The sequence below is a fragment of the Agrilus planipennis genome, unplaced genomic scaffold (assembly GCF_000699045.2).
Source record: "Agrilus planipennis isolate EAB-ADULT unplaced genomic scaffold, Apla_2.0 scaffold20, whole genome shotgun sequence".
Classification (NCBI taxonomy): Eukaryota; Metazoa; Arthropoda; class Insecta; order Coleoptera; family Buprestidae; genus Agrilus; species Agrilus planipennis.
Genome location: NW_020439516.1, coordinates 10951 through 34525, shown reverse-complemented (window position 1 = coordinate 34525; position 23575 = coordinate 10951). Strand labels below are relative to the sequence as shown.

At 32.8% G+C, this 23575-nt stretch overlaps 2 protein-coding genes and 2 long non-coding RNA genes across 11 annotated transcripts in view; all 4 read left to right on the top strand.

Moving 5' to 3' along the window:
- Positions 1 to 23575, top strand: part of LOC108743130 — a 32106-nt gene that overhangs the window by 2461 nt on the left and 6070 nt on the right. For 4 of the 6 annotated variants that reach the window (XR_003232084.1, XR_003232086.1, XR_003232085.1 and 1 more), the window contains exons 5-7: positions 366 to 506; positions 16637 to 16783; positions 17486 to 17632. This is a non-coding gene — a long non-coding RNA (uncharacterized LOC108743130). The remainder of the gene's footprint in view (positions 1 to 365; positions 507 to 16636; positions 16784 to 17485; positions 17633 to 23575) is intronic. The other 2 variants (XR_003232087.1, XR_003232088.1) reach the window with 2 other exon arrangements.
- On the top strand, positions 4667 to 12012 carry LOC108743124 (cytohesin-1). 3 transcript variants are annotated; one of them, XM_025979293.1, is made up of 6 exons: positions 4667 to 4831; positions 5216 to 5289; positions 8828 to 9019; positions 9369 to 9700; positions 10104 to 10371; positions 10482 to 12012. In XM_025979293.1, exons 1-6 carry the CDS (start codon positions 4762 to 4764, stop codon positions 10971 to 10973), a joined length of 1428 nt encoding a protein of 475 aa, XP_025835078.1. In that variant the 5' UTR covers positions 4667 to 4761; the 3' UTR covers positions 10974 to 12012. The 3 variants fall into 3 exon arrangements, with proteins under 3 accessions (XP_025835078.1, XP_025835080.1, XP_025835081.1); XM_025979295.1 differs by lacking the exon at positions 8828 to 9019 and having other exon boundaries at positions 10482 to 10973; XM_025979296.1 differs by lacking the exons at positions 4667 to 4831; positions 5216 to 5289 and having other exon boundaries at positions 8748 to 9019; positions 10482 to 10973.
- LOC112903864 (cytohesin-1-like) lies at positions 18849 to 22027 on the top strand. The gene is made up of 4 exons (XM_025979297.1): positions 18849 to 19037; positions 19387 to 19718; positions 20122 to 20389; positions 20500 to 22027. The coding sequence occupies exons 1-4, from the start codon at positions 18849 to 18851 to the stop codon at positions 20989 to 20991; spliced, it is 1281 nt and encodes a 426-aa protein (XP_025835082.1). The 3' UTR covers positions 20992 to 22027.
- LOC112905916 lies at positions 22938 to 23376 on the top strand. The gene is made up of 3 exons (XR_003232089.1): positions 22938 to 23042; positions 23138 to 23212; positions 23290 to 23376. It is a non-coding gene; the product is annotated as an uncharacterized LOC112905916 (long non-coding RNA).

Genomic DNA, 23575 nt, shown 5'->3' with positions numbered 1-23575 from the left:
GATCATATGTAATAGTGAGTTCATTTGGACATTATATTATAGGCTAAATTTTTGAAAATGCAACATGTTTATTTAATTTGACCAGGGTATGCTTTGCTCTGTCTGGTATTTTTCCGTTCATGTATCGTTGTCGCATGGAACACACCCAATTTCTTCATAGCATAAATTGAGGTTAACATGCATCTATGGTAATGTGATACTGTTATTTTGACAATTTATTGTGTTTTGTAATGTGTATGCTTCTTCATTGTAATACTTTTGTTGATTTTGGTATTTCAGTTGGTTTTTGGTGCGTTTTTGTTATTTATTTTATGGTATTTACTTAATGACATAATTAATTTGTTTTTCTTATCGATTTCTTGCAGATAGTTGACTTAATAGTCTACTGTGCTGTAGGACTCTCCGGACTTTGTTGTTTTCTGCTTAACCTAGAACGAATTTGCAGTCAAATGGCAGGGCAATATCTGGGAATCATCTATGTGATTGTGTGAGCATTTAATTCTTAAGTGAGTAATCCCTTGTTCTTAGTTGTTGACTATATGTTGATTAGGTGATAATGATGTCTTAAAGCAACACTGAATCATCTTACTGTGATGATACAAGGGAGTTTTTGTTAACAAAACTAGTATGAAATTCATCAGTGCAATGTTCGAAAAGGTTAAGTTGCTTTTTATAAGAAACAAGCACTTTACTATTAGCAAGCTGTTTAATAGGTGTCCACTATTAATAAAAACAAAGTTACAATAATTTGAATCACTTAATAAACAGAGAAGAAGGTTGATAGATAGCTGAGCTGATCATAAATATTAGTGAGTTCGTTTGACATTGGGCTACTTTTGTTAATTTTGCTAGTTCATTTCGTTTATGGTCCTTTTTTGTTATATGTTTCATATTATTTATTTTATAACAGTTAATTTGTTTTTCTTGTCGATTATTTGCAGATAGTTGACTTAATAGTCTACTGTGCTGTAGGACTCCCCGGACTTTGTTGTTTTCTGCTTAACCTAGAACGAATTTGCAGTCAAATGGCAGTGCAATATCTGGGAATCGTCTATGTGATTGTGTCAGCATTTAATTCTTAAGTAAGTAATCCCTTGTTCTTAGTTGTTGACTATATGTTGATTAAGTGATTATGATGTCTTAAAGCAACGCTGAACCATCTTCCTGTGATGATACAAGGGAGTTTTTATTAACAAAACTAGTATAAAATTCACCAGTACAATGTTCGAAAACGTTAACTTGCTTTTTATAAGAAACGAGCACTTTATAATTACAATGATTTTATAAAAAGTTACACTTATTTAAATCACTCAATGAACAGAGGAGCCGTTTGATGATTACTTCAGTAGGGTATGCAGGTAATGTTAGNATTTCGCAATAATTTCACGAGCGCTTTTTTATGTTTAAATTCTTTTATATATTTTAGTAAAATTAGTGCCGAACAATACGAATTTGATTCCGTACTTCAAAACCGTTGGCGCCGTGAGATTCTACGTTCTCTTTTTCATAATTTTCACTTATTAAAGCTTTGTAAATATCTTGCACCTTGCAATAATTTTACGAGCGCCTTTTTATGTTTCAATTATTTTAAATATTAAAACACAAAAAGCGCTGGAAAGTACCAATTTGACATCGCACTCGAAAACCGCTGGCACCGTGAGATTCTACATACCTTTTACACAATAATAATAACTGCTTAAAGCTTAAAAAATACTTCCCATCTCCCAGTAATTTCTTTTTTACGTTCAAATTATGATTTTACGAGCGCCTTTTTTGGTTCAAATTATTTTATATATTTTAGCAAAAATAATAGCGCATAGTATCAATAAAAAAAAAAGAAACGGTAGTACCATGGATATTCTATGTACTTTTCTACATAATTTTAACTTGTGAAAGCTTAACCTTGCACCTGTCAGTAATTTGACGAGCGCCTTTTTATGTTCATTTAAAATTAGTAAGGAAGAGCCGTTTTTTTATGAATGCAAAATGTAATAGGTCATTTGATCTTATACCTTTAGGCCGAGATGTGCTTTTCTATAGTTGTTTTCAGTTTTGCCTTTCCGCTATTTTGTCCAACAAGTCCCTGCAATTTCGAGAATTCGACACTGTGAGTATTTTAGGGTGTGGAATTTGCTATATTCCCAACCGATCTTCCGCCGGGCCTAATGGGTAGCTATCCGTTCGGCAGGGTTCAAGAGAGCTATCATACAAACAATTGTATTGTTGGTCGTTTCTAATTTACTTTTAGACTTCTTCGTAGAATTTGTCGAGCGAAAAAGGCCAAAGATATGGTAAACAGAAATTGTCGTGGCTTCAGTGTATATCCTCCAGAATATTTTTATCCTATACCTTGGTGGAACTGGACGATGTACTTTGACGAAAAATACACAGCGCAAGTGATAAGGAAAATAAAAGACAGTTACGTCGTGCACGTGTGGAACAAACATAGTCAAAAAAGCAAAATATCTGTACGCAGTAATGTGCCGTATGTATTTCTGGCGAAAAAATATTGCCCAAAAGTATTTGCAGAAGGTAGCGAATTTATTTAAAATTTACCCATGTACCTACCTGCATACGTACGAACAAAAAGAAACCATGTGTAGGTAATTAGAATTTACCTACTGTACAGGATTTGTCATATCGTAAGTGGGTCCTTTTACTGTTGTATCTGACCTACATCAGCATATCAAACATTTATTAGAGGCGTACGCTAGTCACATACTGGTATCTCATTAAATGCTTCTGGGTTAGGATAAATTGTTCTAATAAACTCATCCAAAAACAAATTCTCTGTTATGTAGTTGACTTATAAAAATTTTCTTTTTTGAAAAATTGTTGAAAAGGATAAGCACAAGTATAGTTTCCGGAAAAATACTTAAAATAAGTCAAAAGAGCTAACAGTAAATTATTGTAAATCTCAATCTTTTACGACAAATTAAGATTTGTGGGAAATTTGATTAGGTTCCATTGTAGGTATTCAGAAATTTACTGAAAAATTTTATGTTTGTACCCACTCATAATGAAATGCATACGTAGTTTAATTAAGTTTAAGTACGGAACATATATGTACATATGTATATGTTAATGATAATTATTATCATCCCGAGCAGTAGCTTCAACTAAAGCTCAAATAAATGTCAGTATTATCCAAGAGACAATAAGGAAATTGCATTTGAATTGATTAAAAAACTGTTTACACCCTTTCAACTACGTAATTGTAAGACATTTATTCATTTTATGGACATACATAACGACTGTAAGAATTAATGAGAAGGAGAATGCACTTAATTTACATTATATTCTTTAGCTATGTAAACATAAAAAAATAATGCATTAAATGATTATACTTTATTATTAAGTATATTTTTTTTTAAACGTTATTCAGTATTAGCGAAGCTCGGGTATAATTATAAAATTTAAACTGGATAATATATTCATGATCAGTATGGAATGTAAGTCAAAATCGACACTTTATTGTTAATTAAGCACTTTCTTCCGAAGATTTTTTAATTTCGTTCGATATTGTAAAGAGAACACTGCGGACTTTAGAGGGTACACCAACGATAAAGTTTAATGACCTGTAAAGACCACTCAGGACCGTAATTAATGGTACACAGATAAAAAATACAACGATTAAACTTCCGATAGGAATAAATAGAGAATGCACCACAAATAAAAATAAATCCAAAATGCCGAAAATAAACAGTACAAACATCAGTTTTATAGTGACCAATTTCATCATCAAATTTGATATACTGAAACCATCGGTCTCCATTGTTCTTCGGTTCCTTTATCTATCCATTTTTTTATAGTAACTTTTCTTCGTTTGTCCTTTACGTTTATTTTATATATAAATATTGTGCATTTTACTGCTACGAATTTTGGAGTAAATTTTTATATGTAAATAATATTACAATAAAATATTAATTTACTGACATTTTTTTAATATGTCAATAAGTATATATAGTTTCATTGCTTAAATACAAATTAAAATAAAATCTGAACTATTTAAATTTTGAGCCGTAGACAGATAGGCAACACACGCGGCCTCGAATGCAATGGCCCCCTACGGCAGCGCACCTACCGGCAATTTTGCAGAAACATTTATTTATTTTTACTAATTACTTTTTTTTGACGGTCACAAGGTTAAGACACGGGAAGACAACTCTCACGAAAGGAGTGTTGTCGTTACGTGTGTTTCCTTTTGTTTGATGACATTGTTTTTGTAGAGTCGCAATATTGGAAGCATTCTTTATGAATGTAGTTTAGGTTGTTCTGATTCTGCTTAGTTAGATACCACTTACGTATGTATGCAGTTAAAAAATCAAATGAAATTCTCATCATTGCAAAGCGCCGCTAGTTGCGCTGCCTATGAGCCACTGCTTTCGAAATCTATGTCTATGGAAAATAACAGTTTTGTACATTAATCTATGGTTTCATAGTTTCGTTCAAAGTCGCCAAAAAAACTACTAAGACATCGAAATTTAATTGTTGCCAATCTATTGCGTGTCATTTGGGCTTAAAAATTGGACTATTATTGTTATGGTTATGTTACGGATGGTAATGGTATAATCTATGGTATAGTATAATCTATGGTTTTGGTTTCCTTTTGTCTATGGTTTAATTATGCTTACCCTTTGTATCCTTGTATATCTATTATCTATGGTTACATTTCTAAAATGGCCACGTAATGTCAGATGGTTCGTTTCAAAAAAGTCGTTTATAAATTTATTTATTTTCATATGGTGTATAATTTTGAACATGTTGAAGGAGAAACCTATGGTGCGAATGAGCTCAAGTGGTCACACTGTGGAGTCCTTTGATATATCAGGTAAATATTTGCAGGTTACATGCTTTACCAGTTTGTTTTTCTCATCCAATAGCAATTCAATTTTCTTTATATTCACATGTAAATTTGATATGATTTTAATAAATATATTCCGTGTTCCATTTCATTACCAACTGTCGTATTGAGAATTATTCCACTTAATTAATAAGCAATTAATAGTAACTAAAAAGTAGAGGTCAGTGGTAAAAATGAATGACCTATCCATACAGTGAACATACATACATACATTTTATGTAGGCTATTATTTTACAATAATATTTGCAGTGAATTTAAATTAGCATAGAGAGCTAACACATGTACGCATTAATTGCAAGATGTATAATTTTTTTTCGTTGATATGGAATATGGACATTATTTTCATTCCAGAGTTGACTCCTGAGCAACAAAAAATTTTAATTGATATAAGGAGGAGAAAAACCGATTTGCTACTTGAAATTCAGGTGAGTTAAATTTTACTATCTTTAATTAACCAACCAGTATTACTATTTTAATATACCACAGCCAATACATTCCATAATAATTCATTGTGTTCTTTGTTTGTTGTATTAGATATTTGTGGCAATGTTTTAATTTGATTTTATGGTATGCTTAGTGGGTAATATTCAGTAATACCTGTGTCGTTATGAGTACTTTTTTTAATGAATCCTTAATTAAATTTTTAATATTTATTGCGTTTTGATAAAAATGCGTATGTATACAACTTCACATACTTGTATGTAGTGTTGCAAACATTCATCAGCAGATTTGAAATATGTGCAAGGCGTATTTGTGTTGCATTAATAAGTACGTTTGTATGTCAAGGAAATAATTCAACAGAATATTATGCATATTATCATGGATAAAGGATTAATTAATTTACTTATATTAAAAGTTGAAAACGTCATCTCGTTATTCTGCAGTTTTTTTTTGTTTTAATCTGTCCTTTCTCGTCAGAAAAACTGAAACAATAAAAAAATCATTTAAGTTTAAACTTTTTGTTATAATTTATTACTGAGAAACAATGTTATTTGTATCTGTACATAAATTAATTCTCTTTCTTACGACTGGTTGCCACATAATATTGCTAAATTGTGTGTTAACGGTGATTTTCGCTTTGTGCCTTTATTGTTATCTTGTTAAACGTTGCTTCCGTTTTAAGAATGATAAGTGTGTTTTAAACAACATCCGGCTGATAGGCGTGTTATACTGATAAAGTTCCGGAGATCCTTGCAGTGTTTAACATTTTTTTTTAAACAGTTATTTTTTGTTAAACACTGTAGGAAATTATTTCTTTTCATATTTTTCTGATAAAGTCATAAAATTAATGTTTCCATTTTTGTTAATACTTGTCTGTATTACCCAACGAAACAGCGTTTTTTAAACTCTAATCGGTATTTCATCGGAATTCCCACCTAGGATGATGCATATTCTACTTCAAACTCAAGAAACGCAAAGATAACGAAGGACAATATACTCGACAAGGAGTTACATACGAATTATTCATAATTAATTTAGTTCACACTACAACTATATTGTTTGTAAGGGTTTTCGTGAGAAATGGTTTTGATTGCAAAATATCGCTTCACTACACCATTGCATGTACAAATGTACTTCTTATACTGGTCCTATTGGACTGTATCCAGAAAGCTGTGCCAGCAAATTTTACGTCAGTAGATAATTTTCTTTGGTGTTTTAAAAATACTAATTGTAAATTTAAAGCGGTCGACTTCTGCTCCTATTCTTTCGTCGTCGATGGGCGATGCACGGCAGCGATTTCATTCCGTCACTTGGCATCGGTAACCGGTAAATTTTTTGGCACTGGGTCCTTTATCGGTGGTCAGTGGGGTCACACTGGTATTGTTTATCAAATTTGAGAGAGTCGCGCTTCGGCAAAGTGCTAAATAAGTTGTTTCATTACTAACTTATTCGTATTAAAAAAAAAAAGAGGTATGGACTTTGATTAGACACTTGTTGATACATTTCCCAAAACAATTTTTGATTCATTATCTTTTAGAAAATTTTAGAATTTAAGTAGCTAGCTAAATATGTTATACTTTAACTTTTAAAGTGAATTTCTGAATTTGCAATATTTAGAAGTAGAGAGGGAGAAGGATTTCTAAAAAGTCATCGTTTACAATCAGAGGCTTCTTTTGAGTGGATTTTTACGTTGTAAGATAAGTTAAAACAGAAGTCTATTGGTTCACAGGATCAACTTAAAAGCAGTTGTCAAGAATACGAATAGTAATTTTCATTGCTTGTCTAATTTGCACACTCTCTGCAACAAAGCAACAAAGTCCGTTTATATTACGTGTGTATAGATATGTATACGGACATAATTATACTTGTATGTAGTGTAATAAGTGTATACATACGTGCGCACATGTCTTGTTTGCCTTGCCCGTGGTCATCATTCCAATATTAATAATGTTTATCAGTGTGCATATTTGTTATACACATATAATGTACATGAATTCTTAAAAAAGAAATTGTCGTTACTTTTAAAAAACATCGATTGTATGTATAGGTAAGTAGAGTTTAGCAGAATTTGGCAACTGTGCGTGGAAATTCAAACAGAATGAAAATGTACTCATCGGATTCAGTCTTATTTATTTATTACGTTTGTAACTTAAAATTAGGTTTTATTCGATTACTCACAATTACTCAACAGTAGGCGTGCGAACGGTGCGGCGTTCGTTTCGTGCGCGGACGCGGTACCCTTATCACATATTCTACAATAAATAAGTGTCTAAGTACTTTGTTTTAAAAAAAGTGCGTTGCTGAGATGAGGCGGATTCCTACGTTAAGTTGTGAATATCAGCGGTATTCACATTTAATTAACATTACTTGTATATACTTTTTGCTACGTACAATAGGTATTTACCTACCTATGTATATATACATACGTACATATAATATGATTTATAATAGGTACTCTATGTAAACGATAAGCTCAGCCTTTTTTTTTAAATTTTGTTTTTGTTTCTAATTAGTTAATTTAGAAAGACTTAAATTGTAACAGGGGCACACAACGTACATCACAAAAGATCTTTTATTATAGTTTCATGTAGCTGTAATAATATGAAAACGGCTGCATGTACATAAAAACATTTTTTTTTAAATCTCATGCTAAGCTTTCGACTTTTTTTTACACAGTTACATCATCTTTCAAAAATATTACGACATAACATATTTATTCTTTTCTTGAACTTCAAGACAGTTTGTACATATGTTCCTATTTATATATGAAATAATTAATTAGATAGGTAGTTGCTAATGTTGTTTGCATCACTAGTTATCATATTGTTTTGTTCAAAATTTTGCGGTTAGTGCCATGGATTTTACTCCATGTATAAAATATCCTAATTTTGTCGATACGTTTTAGTTCGAAACTTTCAAATCATAAGCAAACACTAATTTACCTAAATTTTTTCAAGTACCCATCCGCAATAATTATTTTGATGCGTGTAAAACTTTTAAATGTCTCGTTTTTGCTAACATTGTTTGCTTACACTGTACGCACGTTTCAAATAACTTATGTAATTTTGAAAATAGCGCTCTTTATTTATTTACTAAAACGGTGTGAAAGTTATAAAAGAAAACGATGCTGACTATCTACCTATCATGATGATGAAGCTTATCGCCTATCTGCCTTATCTTTCTCGTTCGTCATCAGTAACATTGAACATTAGTTCCTCAGTCACTAACGATGAGTGCTTTCTATTATGGATTAATAATAAGAAAAAGTGCCTAATGATAACGTGCAACTATCCACTATATGCTCTATGTATAAATAATTAGCCGTGTGAATTTAAATACGTACCTACATAATTACCTATTATAAAGTGACCACCGATTTAACTATCATACCTTTCATGTGTGTGTTTTCGTTAAGTTATCGAAAATTTGTCGTTAACGTTGCAAATCGATTGACGTAAAATACTAATAGTGTTGAATTGGATTAAATTTGTTTATTGACCAATCGCAAATTCAAATGTTAAGAAGATGATGTATAATACTGTCGGGAGGACTAGAAAAAGTTCCATTAGCACTTCCTCTGCGTCTGTGACGGTCTCGGGTTGGTTCAATTCTCTCAGAAAAAATGGGAAAAAAGGGAAAGTTTCACAAAAGAATTTCTCGGCCTCTAGGAGCGATTGGGACATCTCGACAATTACCACAGCGCCACCTCGATGGGTATGTGTTTTACAACTTTGTTTTGTTTAATGATGATAACAAATATGCACACGGTTATGGCTCGAAATAGGATACTTTTAAACCATTTGGCGTCGGGATGAACCATTCTGTTTGACTGATGTACGAATGTACGTTTATTAAATACGTTAAATCATTATCTAAAGCAAAGGAAATTTGGGGGTAAAATGCCCACGTTTCGCCTTTATCATTTAGGAATTCTTCAAGGAAGAGTGCAAGTTAATAGTTGTTTGTGTGCAGATGATTATTGATTATTGAAGCTTAATCCAGGCACAATTAATAAATGTACGTACTATGGTTTTCTTTGCGAATGCATTCTCTATCTTTCCAGCAACTCAAGGATGAATTGTGCGATGTGGTTTCCGAAATGGAATCGCTGGATTCTGGAGAGGAAGGCAAAAATAGCAATAAAGCTAAAATGATGTCTATTGGTCGGAAAAAATTTAACATGGATCCTAAAAAAGGTATCGAGTATTTGATTGAGAAGGATCTCATCCAGAACACACCCGAGAGCGTCGCCCAATTTCTTCATAAAGGAGAGGGACTTAACAAGACTGCTATTGGGGATTATCTGGGAGAAAAGAACGAGTTCAACGAAAAAGTTTTGCAGGCATTTGTTGGATTGCACGATTTTACTGATCTTATTCTAGTACAAGCCTTAAGGTATATTATGCCTTTTTACCAACGTTTTAACTGTTTTTAGTAACCATGAATACAACTTTACATCCTAAAATTGCACCGAACGTTTACCATCTCTAAGCGCGCTGAAGTTAGAGACTAACCGTGGAAGATAGAGCTTGGGTGTCTGAACGCGTTTTAGAAGTAAACTAAACTTTTTTATGAAATTTTGGGATTTACTGTTTCATTTAGTTCTGTTCCACGGCATTCAATTTTTTTATTTTTTTTGTAATAACCGAGAAGAGAAATTAACGGCGTACTTTTTGAAATTTCCTTTTTCTTTACAAATTAGAAAATACCGTATTATTGTAGTTTCATTAATTTGTCCGTATAACAAGATGAGAATGCCTACAATTATTATCAAAGTAATAAGTATTATTATTCGTAGACAATTCTTGTGGAGTTTCCGTTTGCCAGGAGAAGCACAAAAGATCGATAGGATGATGGAATGCTTTGCAAAAAGATACTGTGAATGTCAGGGAGAAAATAATATATTTCAAAATTCGGACACGTGTTATGTTCTTTCATTTGCCATCATCATGCTGAACACGAGTCTCCACAATCCAAGCGTTAAAGAAAAACCAACGATCGATCAGTTTATTAATATGAATCGAGGCATCAATATGGGACAGGATTTACCAAGAGAATTACTGGTGGTAAGTTCATGTGTGATCATAGTATGATTGAATTTTTTTTTATGGTTGTGTCGGTTTAGTAGAAGAAAAGCTTCTTCGTTCGTTATCATGATATTGATTAATGTTTGCAGGGTCTTTATGAAAGTATCAAAGCTGAGCCTTTTAAGATTCCAGAAGATGATGGTAACGATTTAATGCATACGTTTTTTAATCCGGACAAAGAAGGTTGGCTGTGGAAACAAGGCGGTCGTTATAAAAGTTGGAAACGGCGCTGGTTCATTCTAAACGATAACTGCCTGTATTATTTTGAATACACGACAGATAAGGAGCCCCGAGGTATCATCCCATTGGAGAACATCTCCGTCCGAGAATGTACCGATCGTCAAAAACAACATTGCTTTGAACTTTATGCAAGTGGAGGTGCGGATTTCATAAAGGCCTGTAAAACAGATTCGGAAGGTAAAGTTGTCGAGGGTAAGCATACGGTTTATAGAATGTCGGCAAGTAGCGAAGAGGAAAAGATCGATTGGATGAACAGATTAAGTCAAAGTATAAGTCATAATCCTTTTTACGATATGCTGGCCAGTAGAAAGCGGAAAGCCCAATATACAGCCAAAAATTAACCAATACAATACCATACAACAATTGAGATTTTTGTGTGCTCATGTCACCCTTATAATTTTCACTATCATTTTTTTTTTTCAATTTATGGTATATGAAGCCGCTGAAATTAATTATTAACTAAAAGTAAATTTCATAATGAAATTTGTTAAACTCGTCGTTTTTAATGCAGTACTGTGCTCGTTGGTCTGTAGTAATACCTAAATTTACATATGTAATTAATAACGAACGGTATGTGATGATAGTAATTTTTTAAATAAAGTCCTACATATTTCTACTTATTTTCTAGAGAAGATGTGAACGATAAATATGCTCAAAAAACAAAATTCTTTCTCTTTTCCTAATCGCCTTTCATGTTCTTTATAAGTACTTTGAAAATTAGCCCAAGCAGGTTGTTTGTTGTATTTTACACGAATTTCTTAATTAGGGGAGACGTGTCGACATTTCGATCGTTTGATATTTCTATGAATTAATGCGATTAATAATCGTCACATATCGAAGAACCTAACGAGAGACTGGGCTTGCAATTATTGTTAAGCTCCTTACATATCGATTAATTAACAAGTTTTATTATTTGTTGTTTGCAATTAAAAAAGAAATTTGTTCATGGAAAATTACATATGTCGAGGTTTCTCAAATGTTTTATTTTAACTTTGCTTTGTACATTTGCATATTTAGAATATTTGTTATATTTTCTTCGAACTTGTATGTACAGCGTATGTGTGCGTGCGTGCGTTGTTGTTGTTGTTATTATGATTTATAAATTACTATTTTATAATATTTTAAATACTAGTCGAACCCTGAAAATTATTATATGTATAAATATTTACAAATACTAACGTAGGAATTTATATTATTCATTGATACCTGAAGGAATCGTAATACACCTTTCTTATTATCAATTAAGAGAAACTTTTTGTACATGAATTGAATGTATATAATAAGTTAAGTATGTACCTATATGTGATGTACATATTATAATATTATGTGAATCTTTTAAGAAGCAATAAACAATTGTTTCCTAAACTATGTAAAAATGCACGAGAGGAAAAGTTTTCATTCCCAAAAGTCGTTTTATTAAAGTGTGATATACTGATATTGCACTAATAGGAGGAATTACTTTCATAATGGACAGAAGTAACCGGTTTTGCATTTTCCACCCTTCATTTTCAAAATCTTTCTTTTACTTTTATTTTAATTATGCACTTTTAAACGTTTAATTTCTACCTTAGTATAGGATCTAAGGTNTACTACTATATTATAGAATCTAAAGAAGTTTCATTTCTTACGCGTGCACACTAATACCTACACGATCTTCCTCTTTTTTTTCTTTTCCGAAAAGTTTAATAATTTAAAGACGTTGCTTGGCCCTTTGTCTTATAGATGGTTACAAGTTGCAAAAGTTTATTGCATAGGCTCCAACAGCCCCCAGTGGGCGCCAGAGCCTCCCACGGTCCCTAGTGACTTCAGAGATAAACAAGGAATCAGGGGGTGGTACTTTTTTCTTCTAAAGGGGTGACGGTCCGAAAAAAATTGAAAAACCCCAGTTTAAAGGAATAGCCATGAGATAAATCTTATATATAAAACTTATGTAGACTGTAAAAAACAACGAAAATTATGTTTCAATCCCACTATTAATGTCCCTGGAGTGAAAGGATTAGCCAGCCAAAGCTGTTGCCCGGGGGACGCCCGAATGTACACTCAGTACATTCTTCGAGGAGGCTCCTTTCGTGTCCCCCATCCTATCCCATTTTACTATTTATCCCTAACAAAAGTACTAAACCGTGGTATTTTCTACGTAAATATCCGTTTCCAATTAAATTACCCCTCCAATTCATCATCGTAGTTTTAACAGACATTTTACAATTTCGTAGATACGAAAGATATTTAATTGCAATGATATTCGCGATTAACCTGTTAAAAAAATGACAAATTACTTTCGAGACAATTAATCAAATGCTAATTACATATATGTATCATCTATAAGTGCTCACATCCGTTGTCTTGCATTGAGTGAGATTAGTTTTCTTGGTATAAATAACACCAAAATACTCGAGGCTGTGCAGTGGTCTGGTTGAGGTAAACTGGAAATTTAAAAATGAAGTTACTCGTTGTTCTTTTAGGCCTTGTGTGCACCTTAGCCCATGGTAAGTTTTATTACAAACGTTTATTTATTTATTTATTTATTTATTGTGGAGTATGGATTCACACCCAATTACAATTATTTATTTAATATCATAGTTAATTTGTGTTTCTTGTCGATTATTTGCAGATAGTTGACTTAATAGTTTGCTGTGGTGCAAGACTCCCTGGATTTTGTTGTTTGCTGCTTACTATTAACCGAGAATGAATTTGCAGTCAAATGGCAGTGTAATATCAGGGGATCATCTCTGTGATTGTGTTATCATCCAATTCTTAAGTAAGTGATTGTTTGTTTCTATTTGTTGTGTATATGTTCATTAAGTGATGATGATGTCTTAAAGCAACGCTTAACCATCTTTCTGTGACGATACAAGCAAGTTCTTATTAACAACACTAATATAAACTTCACCAGTACAATGTTCGAAAAAGTTCACTTGCTTTTTATAAAAAACGAGCACTGTATTATTAGCAAGCTGTTTCAGTAATAGGTATTCACTATTAGTTAATAGAAAATTAAACTTATTAAAATCACTTAATGAGTAGAAAAGAAGGTTGATAGGTACTTTGATATGCTATGCACGTAATGGCACTAAGGGGACTGGAAATGATCATATGTGATAGTGAGCTCATTTGATATTATATTATATCCTTAATTTGTGAAAATGAAACATGTTTATTTTTTTTTCTTTGACGGGGCTATGCTTTGCATTGTCTGTTATTTTTCCCATCATGTATCATGAGTCGCATGGAACGCACCCAATTTCTTCATAGCATAAATTGAGGTTAACGTGCATCTGTGGTTATTTGATTTTGTGATTTTGACAAATTGCTTCCGTTTTCTAAAGTCTAGACTCTTCATTGTAATATTTGGGTATATTTTGGTATTTCATTTGGTTTTTGGTGCGTTTTTGCAATTTATTTCATGTTATTTATTTAATAACATAGTTAATTTGTTTAATTTGTTTTTCTTGTCGATTATTTGCAGATAGTTGACTTAACAGTCTACTGTAGGGTAGGACACCTAGAACTTTGTTGTTTGCTGCTTACCATTAACATAGAACGAATTTGCAGTCAAATGGCAGTGCAATATCTGGGGATCGTCTCTGTGATTGTGTGAGCATCTAATTCTTAAGTGAGTAATCCCTTGTTCTTAGTTGTTGACTATATGTTGATTAAGTGATTATGATGTCTTAAAGCAACGCTGAACCATCTCCCTGTGATGATACAAGGGAGTTCTTATTAACAAAACTAGTATAACATTCACCAGTACAATGTTTGAAAACTTTAACTTGTTTTTTATAAGAAATGAGCACTTTATTTTTAGGAAGCTGTTTAAGTAATTCATAATCACAATGATTTTATAAAAAGTTACACTTATTTAAATCACTCGATGAACAGAGGAGCCGTTTGATAATTACTTCAGTAGGGTTGCAGGTAATGTTAGTAAGGAGGCTCAACGGATCATATCTAATACTGAGTTCATTTGGACATTATATTATAGGCTAAATTTTTGAAAATGCAACATGTTTATTTTAACCGGGGTATGCTTTGCTTTGTCTGGTATTTTTCCTTTCATGTATCGTAGTAAGGAGTCGCCTGGAACGCACCCAATTCCTTCATAGCATAAATTGAGGTTAACAATGCATCTATGATCATTTGATTTTGTTATTTTGACAATTTATTGTGTTTTGTAACGTGTTGGATTCTTCATTGTAATACTTTTGTTTATTTTAGAATTTTAGTTGGTTTTGGGTGGGGTTTTGTCATTTATTTCATGTTATTTACTTAATAACATATTTAATTGGTTATTCTTGTCGATTATTTGCAGATAGTTGACTTACTAGTCTACTGTAGCGTAGGACTCCTAGGACTTTGTTGTTTGCTGCTTACTATTAATCTAGACCGAATTTGCAGTCAAACGGCAGTGCAATATCTGGGGATCGTCTCTGTGATTGTGTCAGCATCTAATTCTTAAGTAAGTAATCCCTTGTTCTTAGTTGTTGACTATATGTTGATTAAGTGATTATGATGTCTAAAAGCTACACTGAACCATCTTCCTGTGATGATACAAAGGAGTTTTTATTAACAAAACTAATATAAAATTCACCAGTACAATGTTCGAAAGCGTTAAGTTACTTTTTATAAGAAACGAGCACTTTACGATTAGCAAGCTGTTTAAGTAATAGGTGTTCACTATTAATAAATACAAAGTTACAATCATTTGAATCAGTTAACGAAAGGAGAAGAAGGTTGATAGATAGCTGAACTGATCATATATATTAGCGAGTTCATTTGACATTGGGCTACTTTTGTTAATTTTGCTAGTTCATTTCGCTTTTGGTGCTGTTTTGTTATATATTTCATATTATTTCGTTTATAATGTAGTTAATTTGTTTTTCTTGTCGATTATTAGCAGATCGTTGACTTACTTGTCTACTGTGTTGTAGGACTCCCTGGACTTTGTTGTGTGCTGCTTATCGCTAACCTAACACGAATTGGCAGTGAATAGTGGTGGGAATAAAGTCCATTATACTATTTATTGATATAAACTGAGAAATAAGTTCATAATTACTTTAAGGTGCTATGCATGCTATAGCTATAGAAGATGAATTAATAATTCATAGTGAGTACATTTAACATTTTAGTATTTTTATTAGTTTTAAATACATAAGAAGTACATTTTCTTTAACAACTGTACAGTAAGTTTGGAAGTTGTAATATGTTGTTTGTTTAATAATGCTACGGTGTGGATTTGTTATTTTTCTGTTCATCTGTATGCAAGCCTCATATCACACCATATCCCACACCCAAGTCTCGTACCCTAAATGCCTCATAGCACATCCACAGTAAATAGCCACACACTTCATGCCCTAGTTATGCCAACTATCGCGCAACACCATACACATCTAACGCCACTCCCACCATCTGGTATCTTGAATCCGCGCCCGTTGTCTGTTTAGCATTGTCTGATAACCAGTGTATGATGTACTGTGGTGTTCGAAGTGTGTTGAACGCCTCATGGCCGGTGTGGTATAGGCGACAGCTATCATGTTCGGTGCCAAATAGGCAATGCCGTGTATTGAACATATATTTTTGTTCAGGTGTCCGCTGTTCGGTTTAAGGTGTATAGTTCAGGATTGAGGTACGTGTTGGGTATGTGTGGTTCGGTGAGCGGTATCAGTTGTGCGTTGCCGGGATTTGCTACCAGGGGTCCGGCATCCGTTGTCANAAGCGTTAAGTTACTTTTTATAAGAAACGAGCACTTTACGATTAGCAAGCTGTTTAAGTAATAGGTGTTCACTATTAATAAATACAAAGTTACAATCATTTGAATCAGTTAACGAAAGGAGAAGAAGGTTGATAGATAGCTGAACTGATCATATATATTAGCGAGTTCATTTGACATTGGGCTACTTTTGTTAATTTTGCTAGTTCATTTCGCTTTTGGTGCTGTTTTGTTATATATTTCATATTATTTCTTTTATAACGTAGGTAATTTGTTTTTCTTGTCGATTATTAGCAGATCGTTGACTTAATTGTCTACTGTGTTGTAGGACTCCCTGGACTTTGTTGTTTGCTGCTTACCATTAACCTAGAACGAATATGCAGTCAAATGGTAGTGCAAAATCTGGAGATCCTCTCTATGATTGTGTCAGCATCTAATTCTTAAGTAAGTAATCCCTTGTTCTTGGTTGTTGACCATACGTTTGATTAAGTGATTATGATGTCTTAAAGCAACGCCGAACCATATTGCTGTGATGATACAAGGGAGTTTTTATTAAAAAAACTTGTATAAGATTCACCAGTACAATGTTCGAAAACGTTAACTTGCTTTTTATAAGAAAGGAGCACTTTATTTTTAGGAAGCTACTTAAGTAATTCGTAATCACAATGATTTTATAAAAAGTTACACTTATTTAAATCACTCAATGAACAGAGGAGCCGTTTGATAATTACTTCAGTAGGGTATGTAGGTAATGTTAGTAAGGAGGTTGAACGGATCATATGTAATAGTGAGTTCATTTGGACATTATATTTTAGGCTAAATTTTTGAAAGTGCAACATGTTTATTTAATTTGACCAGGGTATGCATTGCTTTGTCTGGTATTTTTCCTTTCATGTATCGTAGTAAGGAGTCGCCTGGAACGCACCCAATTCCTTCATAGCATAAATTGAGGTTAACAATGCATCTATGATCATTTGATTTTGTTATTTTGACAATTTATTGTGTTTTGTAACGTGTTGGATTCTTCATTGTAATACTTTTGTTTATTTTAGAATTTCAGTTAGTTTTGGGTGGGGTTTTGTCATTTATTTCATGTCATTTACTTAATAACATATTTAATTTGTTGTTCTTGTCGATTATTTGCAGATAGTTGACTTACTAGTCTACTGTAGCCTAGGACTACGAGGACCTTGTTGTTTGCTGCTTACCATTAATCTAGAACGAATTTGCAGTCAAACGACAGTGCAATATCTGGGGATCGTCTCTGTGATTTTGTCAGCATCTAATTCTTAAGTAAGTAATCCCTTGTTCTTAGTTGTTGACCATATGTTGATTAAGTGATTATGATGCCTAAAAGCAACACTGAACCATCTTCCTGTGATGATACAAAGGAGTTTTTATTAACAAAACTAATATAAAATTCACCAGTACAATGTTCGAAAGCGTTAACTTACTTTTTATAAGAAACAAGCACTTTACGATTAGCAAGCTGTTTAAGTAATAGGTATTCACTATTAATAAATACAAAGTTACAATCATTTGAATCAGTTAACGAAAGGAGAAGAAGGTTGATAGATAGCTGAACTGATCATATATATTAGCGAGTTCATTTGACATTGGGCTACTTTTGTTAATTTTGCTAGTTCATTTCGCTTTTGGTGCTGTTTTGTTATATATTTCATATTATTTCGTTTATAATGTAGTTAATTTGTTTTTCTTGTCGATTATTAGCAGATCGTTGACTTACTTGTCTANAGGGTTGCAGGATAGGTAGTTGCTAATGTTGTTTGCATCACTAGTTATCATATTGTTTTGTTCAAAATTTTGCGGTTAGTGCCATGGATTTTACTCCATGTATAAAATATCCTAATTTTGTCGATACGTTTTAGTTCGAAACTTTCAAATCATAAGCAAACACTAATTTACCTAAATTTTTTCAAGTACCCATCCGCAATAATTATTTTGATGCGTGTAAAACTTTTAAATGTCTCGTTTTTGCTAACATTGTTTGCTTACACTGTACGCACGTTTCAAATAACTTATGTAATTTTGAAAATAGCGCTCTTTATTTATTTACTAAAACGGTGTGAAAGTTATAAAAGAAAACGATGCTGACTATCTACCTATCATGATGATGAAGCTTATCGCCTATCTGCCTTATCTTTCTCGTTCGTCATCAGTAACATTGAACATTAGTTCCTCAGTCACTAACGATGAGTGCTTTCTATTATGGATTAATAATAAGAAAAAGTGCCTAATGATAACGTGCAACTATCCACTATATGCTCTATGTATAAATAATTAGCCGTGTGAATTTAAATACGTACCTACATAATTACCTATTATAAAGTGACCACCGATTTAACTATCATACCTTTCATGTGTGTGTTTTCGTTAAGTTATCGAAAATTTGTCGTTAACGTTGCAAATCGATTGACGTAAAATACTAATAGTGTTGAATTGGATTAAATTTGTTTATTGACCAATCGCAAATTCAAATGTTAAGAAGATGATGTATAATACTGTCGGGAGGACTAGAAAAAGTTCCATTAGCACTTCCTCTGCGTCTGTGACGGTCTCGGGTTGGTTCAATTCTCTCAGAAAAAATGGGAAAAAAGGGAAAGTTTCACAAAAGAATTTCTCGGCCTCTAGGAGCGATTGGGACATCTCGACAATTACCACAGCGCCACCTCGATGGGTATGTGTTTTACAACTTTGTTTTGTTTAATGATGATAACAAATATGCACACGGTTATGGCTCGAAATAGGATACTTTTAAACCATTTGGCGTCGGGATGAACCATTCTGTTTGACTGATGTACGAATGTACGTTTATTAAATACGTTAAATCATTATCTAAAGCAAAGGAAATTTGGGGGTAAAATGCCCACGTTTCGCCTTTATCATTTAGGAATTCTTCAAGGAAGAGTGCAAGTTAATAGTTGTTTGTGTGCAGATGATTATTGATTATTGAAGCTTAATCCAGGCACAATTAATAAATGTACGTACTATGGTTTTCTTTGCGAATGCATTCTCTATCTTTCCAGCAACTCAAGGATGAATTGTGCGATGTGGTTTCCGAAATGGAATCGCTGGATTCTGGAGAGGAAGGCAAAAATAGCAATAAAGCTAAAATGATGTCTATTGGTCGGAAAAAATTTAACATGGATCCTAAAAAAGGTATCGAGTATTTGATTGAGAAGGATCTCATCCAGAACACACCCGAGAGCGTCGCCCAATTTCTTCATAAAGGAGAGGGACTTAACAAGACTGCTATTGGGGATTATCTGGGAGAAAAGAACGAGTTCAACGAAAAAGTTTTGCAGGCATTTGTTGGATTGCACGATTTTACTGATCTTATTCTAGTACAAGCCTTAAGGTATATTATGCCTTTTTACCAACGTTTTAACTGTTTTTAGTAACCATGAATACAACTTTACATCCTAAAATTGCACCGAACGTTTACCATCTCTAAGCGCGCTGAAGTTAGAGACTAACCGTGGAAGATAGAGCTTGGGTGTCTGAACGCGTTTTAGAAGTAAACTAAACTTTTTTATGAAATTTTGGGATTTACTGTTTCATTTAGTTCTGTTCCACGGCATTCAATTTTTTTATTTTTTTTGTAATAACCGAGAAGAGAAATTAACGGCGTACTTTTTGAAATTTCCTTTTTCTTTACAAATTAGAAAATACCGTATTATTGTAGTTTCATTAATTTGTCCGTATAACAAGATGAGAATGCCTACAATTATTATCAAAGTAATAAGTATTATTATTCGTAGACAATTCTTGTGGAGTTTCCGTTTGCCAGGAGAAGCACAAAAGATCGATAGGATGATGGAATGCTTTGCAAAAAGATACTGTGAATGTCAGGGAGAAAATAATATATTTCAAAATTCGGACACGTGTTATGTTCTTTCATTTGCCATCATCATGCTGAACACGAGTCTCCACAATCCAAGCGTTAAAGAAAAACCAACGATCGATCAGTTTATTAATATGAATCGAGGCATCAATATGGGACAGGATTTACCAAGAGAATTACTGGTGGTAAGTTCATGTGTGATCATAGTATGATTGAATTTTTTTTTATGGTTGTGTCGGTTTAGTAGAAGAAAAGCTTCTTCGTTCGTTATCATGATATTGATTAATGTTTGCAGGGTCTTTATGAAAGTATCAAAGCTGAGCCTTTTAAGATTCCAGAAGATGATGGTAACGATTTAATGCATACGTTTTTTAATCCGGACAAAGAAGGTTGGCTGTGGAAACAAGGCGGTCGTTATAAAAGTTGGAAACGGCGCTGGTTCATTCTAAACGATAACTGCCTGTATTATTTTGAATACACGACAGATAAGGAGCCCCGAGGTATCATCCCATTGGAGAACATCTCCGTCCGAGAATGTACCGATCGTCAAAAACAACATTGCTTTGAACTTTATGCAAGTGGAGGTGCGGATTTCATAAAGGCCTGTAAAACAGATTCGGAAGGTAAAGTTGTCGAGGGTAAGCATACGGTTTATAGAATGTCGGCAAGTAGCGAAGAGGAAAAGATCGATTGGATGAACAGATTAAGTCAAAGTATAAGTCATAATCCTTTTTACGATATGCTGGCCAGTAGAAAGCGGAAAGCCCAATATACAGCCAAAAATTAACCAATACAATACCATACAACAATTGAGATTTTTGTGTGCTCATGTCACCCTTATAATTTTCACTATCATTTTTTTTTTTCAATTTATGGTATATGAAGCCGCTGAAATTAATTATTAACTAAAAGTAAATTTCATAATGAAATTTGTTAAACTCGTCGTTTTTAATGCAGTACTGTGCTCGTTGGTCTGTAGTAATACCTAAATTTACATATGTAATTAATAACGAACGGTATGTGATGATAGTAATTTTTTAAATAAAGTCCTACATATTTCTACTTATTTTCTAGAGAAGATGTGAACGATAAATATGCTCAAAAACAAAATTCTTTCTCTTTTCTTAATCGCCTTTCATGTTCTTTATAAGTACTTTGAAAATTAGCCCAAGCAGGTTGTTTGTTGTATTTTACACGAATTTTTTAATTAGGGGAGACGTCGACATTTCGATCGTTTGATATTTCTATGAATTAATGCGATTAATAATCGTCACATATCGAAGAACCTAACGAGAGACTGGGCTTGCAATTATTGTTAAGCTCCTTACATATCGATTAATTAACAAGTTTTATTATTTGTTGTTTGCAATTAAAAAAGAAATTTGTTCATGGAAAATTACATATGTCGAGGTTTCTCAAATGTTTTATTTTAACTTTGCTTTGTACATTTGCATATTTAGAATATTTGTTATATTTTCTTCGAACTTGTGTGTACAGCGTATGTGTGCGTGCGTGCGTTGTTGTTGTTGTTATTATGATTTATAAATTACTATTTTATAATATTTTAAATACTAGTCGAACCCTGAAAATTATTATATGTATAAATATTTACAAATACTAACGTAGGAATTTATATTATTCATTGATACCTGAAGGAATCGTAATACACCTTTCTTATTATCAATTAAGAGAAACTTTTTGTACATGAATTGAATGTATATAATAAGTTAAGTATGTACCTATATGTGATGTACATATTATAATATTATGTGAATCTTTTAAGAAGCAATAAACAATTGTTTCCTAAACTATGTAAAAATGCACGAGAGGAAAAGTTTTCATTCCCAAAAGTCGTTTTATTAAAGTGTGATATACTGATATTGCACTAATAGGAGGAATTACTTTCATAATGGACAGAAGTAACCGGTTTTGCATTTTCCACCCTTCATTTTCAAAATCTTTCTTTTACTTTTATTTTAATTATGCACTTTTAAACGTTTAATTTCTACCTTAGTATAGGATCTAAGGTTGTCAAAATTATATGAGGGACGTAGGAGAAGCCCCACGCAAGGACAAAATGGACTGTAGTAACCGGTGATAATTTTGCAACCCTAATTCTTAAAATCTTTCCTTTACTTTTATTTTAATTATGCAATTTTGAAAGTACTGCTGCTATTTTAACTAGTTCTTCCCACTTATCAGTCACGATAAGCTCAAAACTGTAAGCACCATTACTTCCAGTGGTCGAACTTCACTTTTGTTAACAAGTTGTTTAATCATTTTCCTTGTGTTACAAATTGTTTAAAAAAGAAATGTTTGTAAATGGGCAGGTAACACATCGTACACCTCAGCATAGTAAATTGCATATCCCAACTGCGTGATTTATAAAACAATTTTGAAAGTTATGTTTCTCCTTTATAATAGGGGCTAAAATTGCGAAAATCACATGATTGGCGTATAAAGAGTCCCACGGAGGGACAAAATATACAGAAGTAACCGGTGAGCATTTTGCACCCCTTATATTTAAAATCTTCTTTCTTTTACTTTTATTTTAATTAAGCAATACTGAAAGTTTAGTTTCTCCCTTACTATAGGGTCTAAGATTGTCAAAATCACATTAGGCACGTAGAAGGAGCCCCACGCAAGGACAATAAGGGCAGAAGTAGCCGGTGAGTATTTTGCACCTTTCATTTTTAAAATCTTCTTGTTTTTATTTTTATTTTAGTTAAGCAATTTAAAACTTTAGTTTCACTCTTGCAATATGGTTTAAGATTGTAAAAATAACATGAGGGACATAGAGCTAGCCCCACGCAAGGACAATCTGGATAGAAGCAACTGGTGAGCATTTTGCACCTGTCATTTTTAAAATTTTCTTGTTTTCACGTTTATTTTTATTAAGCAATATTGAAAGCTTAATTTTTCCCTTACTGTAGGGCCTAAGACTGTCATAATCACACGAGGGACGTAGAAAGAGCCCCACGCATGGACAATATGGACTGAAGTAACCGGTGAGAATTTTGCACCTTTCAGTTTTAAAATCTTCTTGTTTTTATTTTTATTTTAGTTAAACAATTTAAATCTTTAGTTTCACCCTTACAATATGGTCTAAGATTGTAAAAACAACATGAGGGACATAGAGCTACCCCCACGCAAGGACAATATGGATAGTAGCAACTGGTGAGCATTTTGCAACCCTTATTCTTAAAATCCTCCTTTTGCTTCTATTTTAACTAGTTCTTCTCACATATCAGTCACGGTAAGCTCGAAACTGTTAGCGCCATTGCCTCCAGTGGTCGAAATTCACTTTTGTGAACAATTTGTTTAATCATTTTCCTAGTGTTAGAAATTATTTCAATTACAGCTGTTTTTCG